Raw genomic sequence first — 8,155 nt, forward strand, 5'->3', positions numbered from 1 at the left:
ACGATAAAGTTTGTAACTTTTGGTCGCTAATAAAAAAGCCTTGCCTGTACCGGAAGTAGCAGACGATGTGCGCGTGACGTCACGGGTTGTAGGGCTCCTGACATCCTCACATTGTTTATAATCATAGCCACCAGCAGCAAGAACAATTCGGACCGAGAAAGCGACGATTTCCCCATTAATTTGAGCGAGGATGAAAGATTCGTGGATGAGGAGAGTTAGAGTGAAGCACTAAAAAAATTAAAAAAAAAAGGGAAAAAAAAGAAAAGGCGACGGCTCCGGGTGACGGCAGTGTGAGCGATTCAGATGCTATTAGACACATTTACTAGGATAATTCTGTTAAATCCCTTATTTGCTTATTGTGTTAATAGTGTTTTAGTGAGATTATAGTCATACCTGAAAGTCAGAGGGCTGCGGTGAACGCCAGTGTCTCTGAGTGAAGCCAATGGAGGAGCCAAGATCACAGCTGCCTTTTTGACAGCTGCAGGAGGTCACATAATCCACTCAAGTCTCCGGTAAGAGCTGACTTAATACCACAATTTTCCCATCCAAAAACTTGCTGGTTGACGTAGAGAAACATGTTTGCTTGACCGCTCAGTGTTAAAGCTTCACAACAAACAAAGAAACACCGGATGTGTTTGTTTTGCTAAAGGCAGCTGCAATCCACCGCTTTCCACCAATAACATTCTTCTTTATAGTCTCCATTATTAATTAAACAAATTGCAAAAGATTCAGCAACACAGATGTCCAAAATACTGTGTAATTATGCGATGAAAAGAAACGACTTTTAGCCATTAGTGGTGCTGGGCTGAAATATCCGCTCCAACCAAGCACGCGTCAACATAAGAGTCATCATTTCGCGACGTTTTCAACAGGATACCTCGCGGGAATTTTAAAATTGCAATTTAGTTAACTAAACCGGCCGTATTGGCATGTGTTGCAATGTTAAGATTTCATCATTGATGTATAAACTATCAGACTGCGTGGTCGGTATTAGTGGGTTTCAGTAGGCCTTTAAAATAAAGTTTACAGACATCGCGATATTCCAAGCAACAGACAACCAGGATACTTCACAAACTATGGCATTTATTTCAAACAGAGGCTCCTGCTTTGCATTTTTACAATAAATTACACAATGACCATCATCGGATGAACCTAATAAATACTATTTCAACACGCTCCATTGTTGTAATCTCTGACCCAGACCATTTGCCATGCATTTGGGAAAATAGCCTCATTTGAAACAGTCTTCTCTTACAATCACAAGCAAATGAAAAACAGAACTGAATACAAACTAAAGCAAAATATGACATTAAAAAAAGGGGGAAACACAGAAGAAAATCTATTTAAAAAGGGATAAAAGTTATAACAAATGTTCTTCTTACAAGAAACATGTATGGGGACAAGAGGGACAACAACCATGCTTTAAGTCTCAATATGTACACCCAAACTACAGTTAAAACCATAAAACTGTCTGTACAGAAAAGTACATTATTAACAGTGCAAGATATTAAATAGCTTGACTCAAAACACTTCTCAATGTACAAATCTAACAAAAGCATTCAGTCACATACATTTGCTAAACAAGATGTAACTTCAGGTTATCATTGAATATGGTTCTATACAAAGGAAACATGTCATCTGAAATGCACCCATATACATTTCTGTATAATATAAATGCACATTTACAATATCATTACTTTTATTCTGGTCATAGTCCGTGAAAAGAAACAAGATTTTTGGTAAGGGTAAATAGAAGCCTTGTGTGGCAGTTGGCATGATACCGTATATGAACTACTGATCCTCTAGCCAATGAAAACAAAGTAACTCCATGTTTGCAGCACTGTACACGCAGGATTCATCTTCATTTAGCCTGTAAATAACTCGTATGGCTATATTCAAGTTCATTATCCAGTCTGAGACGTGAATGACAGCTAGTGAATAATGTGGACATAAACAGATGGTTAAAAAACGCAGGTGATGTGAAGTAATGCAACCATTGCATTCAGCATCATTGCACGCTTTATAACTATTCAGTAGTAGATTACAGGTGATCCAGTATAGTTCTGTGTTGCATTTAAATTGATATTAAATATGCTCATAACTTCCACCAGTACCCATTTTTCACAGCTCTGTACACACACGCACGTGCGCACACACAAGCACACGCAAGTCTTTCATAAGGGATTTCTTTCCAGGCTACCCTCTGATTTGAGAAGAGGAGCAGGGAAAAAAGTGCAGTCCTTTCTGAAAGTGCCACAGGGATGAGAACAAAAAGGCACTACAGTATCATTCCATGATCCATCCACTGTGGCTACATGTGGAGCAAATATTAGCTGAAAAGCATTTCATGTGCCCACCTCAAGACTCCTGTGAATGCCTGTGGAAGATATGAGCATTGTCAACCAGTTGAGGTTTTTCTTTTTTATGACAGGGAATATGGTTAAGTTAAACACTGAATATATGCCCTTAATGCCAATGTGGCAGTGTTCTTTTGAAGTCCCCGTAATTAAAACGGAGCGCTCAGGCATGTTGACCATAAGAAGGGAGTAAATGGGAAGGAAAACACCCCTTAATAATGCATTTCATATCAAATTGAAACAGTTATTGCTTGCAAAAACAATCCTTAAAAATGTTCAATTACAATTAGGTAGAGCACAAAAGACAATTGTGTATCTTCCTTTACACTAATTTCGTCCCCACTATGCAATCATAAAAGTGCACTTAAGTGCCATTAGCTTGCCAAGAAAACATTCCTCAATAGAAAATAGTGCTTGTTTTTGTTGTCTGGTGTTGTGCCCCAGTCGTTACAGTATGTAGTAGGTTGGTGACTTGTCCATTCTGCGGGAAGGGAATGGGGATGATGTCCCCAGGGTGCTGGTTAAGTGCTTAGTGCGGCGGCTCTCTGCTGTTACTCCCTGTCACCTGCACTCCACTGATACCCCGGAGTTCTGTGAAGAAGAGGAGGATGAAGACACCGGCGGGTCGGCCAGCGTTAGCATGACGGCTGCTGTCAGTGAGCTGGAGGATGGTGACGAGGACGACGATGAAGAGGATGCCGCCACGGTGCCTGCAGAACAAAAAGAAGGTTTGGTTGATCAATTTGCATCTTCCAAGAAATTTTAGCAATCTGTGCTTGTGGTTTCGACTTTTTCGATTTCATTTCTTCAGTTGTGCAATTGGCTCACAAGCTCCATCACAGACCAAATAAATGTGTATGCCACGGCACCACTGTAGCTGTACATAGTGGATCAGGGACTTGAGGGTCCAATTCAGGAGCAAACACGTGAAGCTTGGGAAAGGTCGGTGATAGGGATGGGTATTGAATTAGGGCTGGGTGATATATTGCGGGTTTTTCTCTGTGCGATAGAGAAAATTACTATATCGTAATATTCGAGTACAGGTTCTCACACAGTTGTGTTTAACTGCTGGCATTACGCTCCTTCTTGTGTCTCCTTCTCACAGACAGTAAGCGCAGGTTCCTACACACGTCACACACCGTCACGTCATACGTCACATACGTATACGCCCTCGCCCAGCAGAGAGGTAGCAGCATGGCTAACGTTAGCTGTGATGCTAGCGGATTGTTACGAGGGGTAGTAATACAAGAGAAAAAAGGTGCCAATCTGGTAACAAATGAAGGAAGAATTAATTCCCAAGAAAAACAACACGGGGTCCAACGTCTGGCGGTGGTTGGGCTTCAAGCGCGGGTATATCGAATAGACAACTTTAATTTGTCAAGTGTGGGGCACAAGCGTTGCTACCAAAAGTAGCATTACTGCTAATATGTAGCATCATTTGAAAAGTCACCTGCTAATAACTGTTTAATAAATACAGTTTTGGTCAATTTCCCTCTCTCCATGAAAGTTTAAAATGAGCATATATTGATGCAGTATGAAGAAGAATGTTTTAATGTAGACACATAAAATGTTGGACTCCGCCAAGGCTGCCGTTTGTCACCGATTCTGTTCACAACTTTTATGGACAGAATTTCTAGGCGCAGTCAAGGCGTTGAGGGTTTCTGGTTTGGTGGCCGTGGGATCAGGTCTCTGCTTTTTGCACATTATGTGGTCCTGATGGCTTCATCTGGTCAGGATCTTCAGCTCTCACTGGATCGGTTTGCAGCAGAGTGTGAAGCGACCAGAATGAGAATCAGCACCTCCAAGTCCGAGTCCATGGTTCTCTCCCGGAAAAGGGTGGAGTGCCATCTCCGGGTCAGGGAGGAGACCCTGCCCCAAGTGGAGGAGTTTAAGTACCTAGGAGTCTTGTTCACGAGTGGGGGAGGAGTGGATCGTGAGATCGACAGGCGGATCGGTGCGGCGTCTTCAGTAATGCGGACGTTGTACCGATCCCTTGAGGTGAAGAAGGAGCTGAGCTGGAAGGCAGAGCTCTCAATTTACCGGTCGATCTACGTTCCCATCCTCACCTATGGTCATGAGCTTGGGGTCATGACCGAAAGGATAAGATCACGGGTACAAGCGGCCGAAATGAGTTTCCTCCGCCGGGTGGCGGGCTCTCCCTTAGAGATAGGGTGAGAAGCTCTGTCACCCAGGAGGAACTCAAAGTAAAGCCGCTGCTCCTCCACATCGAGAGGAGCCAGATGAGGTGGTTCGGGTATCTGGTCAGGATGCCACCCGAACGCCTCCCTAGGGAGATGTTTAGGGCACGTCCAACCGGTAGGAGGCCACGGGGAAGACCCAGAACACGTTGGAAAGACGATGTCTCCCGGCTGGCCTGGGAACGCCTCGGGATCCCCCGGGAAGAGCTAGACGAAGTGGCTGGGGATAGGGAAGTCTGGGCTTCCCTGCTTAGGCTGCTGCCCCCGCGACCCGACTTCGGATAAGCGGAAGAAGATGGATGGATGGACATAGAATCATCATACTGCTGTGATTATATGCATCAAGTGTTCATTCAAGGCAAAGGCAAAATACCGAGATATATATCGTATATCGCGATATGGCCTAAAAATATTGCGATAATAAAAAAAAGGCCATATCGCCCAGCCCTATATTGAATATGTACTTTTATTATGTACGGACTGATTTCCATCTGTACTACCGGGTATCAATTCTGGTGAAATCAAATCATGCCATATTTCGATACTTTTGTTGCATGTGACATCACATCCAGTTGCAGACTCAAACACTTGGCGAGGACACAAGCACTCAAGCAGCACTCAGTTGGCCTGTCATTAAGCAACGCTGCAATTTTCAACACCAACAAAGCAAGTACAAGCAAGTCACGCTCGAACGTAAAGTAAGGTTACACTTATCAAAATTTGCCAATTTGATGCTATTTTAATTTGGATTTGCCATAGATATGCTACTGATTAGCACCAACAATTTTACATGGCGATTTCTAAACCTCTAAATGTGATCATGAAAACTACAACTAAGATGCACATTACAATCTAGCAAATAGTGTGTAATAAGCACAACACTTACTATACAGTAATAAACACTTTGTAGGGTGCAACATTTAACTAGATTCCGCTAAATAGCAAATACTTCTCCCTGACTCAGCAACACATCGCAGTCTATACATTACTGCCATCTAACATCCTGGAATTGCAACTGCATGCAAAGTCTACTCTGTAATACTTGCAAATGAGATTCCGAAGTGTAAGAAATCAAGATGTAACAACTGGACAGCACAGCTATCATTATCAGCTTACTGTTAAATGTTACATTTACGAAATTAGATTTATTGTTGAACAAAATAACAGTAAGTAACACATGAACACACACAGAAGCACAGAAAATGTGTACTGTATTGGTTTTCGGTACTGTATCAATTTAAATGTGAACGATACCCATCCTTATCAGTGAATGATGCCAACACCGCCCGCCAGAGGAATTTACTTCACACTCTGTCTCAAGAATGAAATATTTTCAAATAAATACATTCAAATGAAAGAACACTGATCACAGGAAGCTAACTTACTTTCCCTTTCCTTCTTTTTCATACGCTTCCGTCGTCTGTCTATGGAGGCCACCTCAGACTTGAGGGAGAGGTAGTGGTTCCTGATGTCTTGAAGCTTCTCCTGAAGGAATGAGATCCTCTCCAGACTGCTCATCTTCTCCAGGTCAGCTAGTGAGGATTGAAAAAGTTCAATTTGTGCTGTCAAAAAAACTAACTAAGATAACGATTAGAGAGCAGACATCAAGGTAATAGTAAGAGTAAATTGTGGTAAATACAGTGTATCCGGAAAGTAGGGCTGGGCGATTTTGGTTTTTATTAATATCGCGATATTTTTATGCCATATTGCGATATACGATATATATTACGATATTTTGCCTTGGCCTTGAATGAACACTTGATGCATATAATCACAGCAGTATGATGATTCTATGTGTCTACATTAAAACATTCTTCTTCATACCGCATTAATATATGCTACTTTTAAACTTTCATGCAGAGAGGGAAATCACAACTAAGTCAATTGACCAAAACTGTATTTATTTAACTCTTCATTCTCTCACGGGTGACTTTTTAAATGAAAGAACAAATTAATAGTGTTGCTACCTTTTTGTAGTAACACTTCTGTTGCATACTTTGCATATTGCTGTTGTCTGCTGAATATCTTCCCACTTGAAGCCAAACCACCGCCAGATGATGGATCCCTTGCTCTTTATTTTGGGCATTTATTGTTCTTCCTCCATTTGTGATTAGTTTCGCACCTTCTCTCTTTTGTATTGTCACAAGCTCCGCTCCGCTCTGCTTGCACGACCTGCCTCAGCTAACGTTAGCCATTCCGCTACCTCTCTGCTCGACGAGAGCGTATGACGCTAGACGCGCGACAGTATGTGACGTGTGTAAGAAGGTGGGCTTGTTTTACGTCTCTGTGAGAAGGAGAGACGAGAAGGAGTGAGAAACGGCAGTAATGTAATGCCCGCAGCTAATAGCAACTATGTGAGAACATATTATCAAATATTACGATATAGTATTTTTTTATATCGCACAGAGACAAACCTGCGATGTATTGTTTGTATCAATATATCGCCCAGCCCTACCGGAAAGTATTCACAGCGCTTCACTTTTTACACAAATCTCCGGAGCAAAGTCTGTCTAGCTTGTCCGCCTTGATTATGAAGCCAAACGACGGTAGTGCGCCAGCGCCTGACTTCGTGTTGGCTAAAATGCATTAATAAATTAAGTTTTTTCGGTAATTAAAAAATTACACGTATTACTAACAGTCGGAAGTTTTATTGAAAATTATCATTATACGGTTTACCGTTACATACCTTAAAGTTAAAAAAGTTAAAGTACCAATGATTGTCACACACACACTAGGTGTGGCGAAATTATTCTCTGCATTTGACCCATCACCCTTGATCACCCCCTGGGAGGTGAGGGGAGCAGTGGGCAGCAGCGGTGCCGCGCCCGGGAATCATTTATGGTGATTTAACCCCCAATTCCAACCCTTAATGCTGAGTGCCAAGCAGGGAGGTAATGGGTTCCATTTTTATAGTCTTTGGTATGACTCAGCCGGGATTTTAACTTACGACCTACCGATCTCAGGGCGGACACTTTACCCACTAGGCCACTGAGCAGGTCCATTAACGAGTAAAAAGTCAGGTGCAAGTCACGGCCTGTTGTTGCCGTTGATGTCGGCAAAATTTGTAGGGCATTAGAAAAAGTCACAAGGGCGGTCACGGTTTTTGCTGTGGTTAAATTCGAGCCCTGCAGTACCATCACCACAGTGAAGCATGATGGTGGCAGCATTGTGCTGTGGGGTTGTTTTCCAGCAGTAGGAACTGGTACACTACTCAGGATAGAGGGAAAGATGAATGCAGCAATGTACAGAGACACCCTGGATGAAAACCTAATCCAGAGTACTCAGCCTGAGGCGATGGTTCATCTTTCAGCAGGACAATGACCCTAAGCAGGATATCAAAGGTATGGACAACTGTGTAAATGTTCTTGAGTGGCACAGCCAGAGCCTAGACTTGAATTCCATTAAACATCTCTGGAGAGATATTAAAATAGCTGTGCAAGACGTTTCCATCCAACCTGATGGAGTTTAAGAGGTATTGCAAAGAGGAATGGGCAACGAGAAATGGGCAAAACTGCCAAAAGGTGCCACAAGCTTGTGGCATCGTATTCAAAGAGACAAGAAAAAAAACAAAACGAAAAAAAAACAAGAGACTTGAGTCTG

The 8,155-nt window shown here is 42.4% G+C and overlaps 1 protein-coding gene across 2 annotated transcripts in view; it reads right to left on the reverse strand.

Moving 5' to 3' along the window:
- Nucleotides 1–1,063: 1,063 nt before the first annotated feature.
- arid4b (AT-rich interaction domain 4B) overlaps nucleotides 1,064–8,155 on the reverse strand; it is a 123,738-nt gene continuing 116,646 nt past the window's right edge. For both annotated transcript variants that reach the window (XM_061910625.1, XM_061910626.1), the window contains 2 exons: nucleotides 5,941–6,087; nucleotides 1,064–3,067 (listed from right to left, as the gene is read on the reverse strand). In XM_061910625.1, the coding sequence (XP_061766609.1) occupies nucleotides 2,919–3,067; nucleotides 5,941–6,087 (296 nt within the window). In that variant the 3' untranslated portion in view covers nucleotides 1,064–2,918. The remainder of the gene's footprint in view (nucleotides 3,068–5,940; nucleotides 6,088–8,155) is intronic.

This window comes from Nerophis ophidion, linkage group LG09 (genome assembly GCF_033978795.1).
Source record: "Nerophis ophidion isolate RoL-2023_Sa linkage group LG09, RoL_Noph_v1.0, whole genome shotgun sequence".
Taxonomy (NCBI): Eukaryota; Metazoa; Chordata; class Actinopteri; order Syngnathiformes; family Syngnathidae; genus Nerophis; species Nerophis ophidion.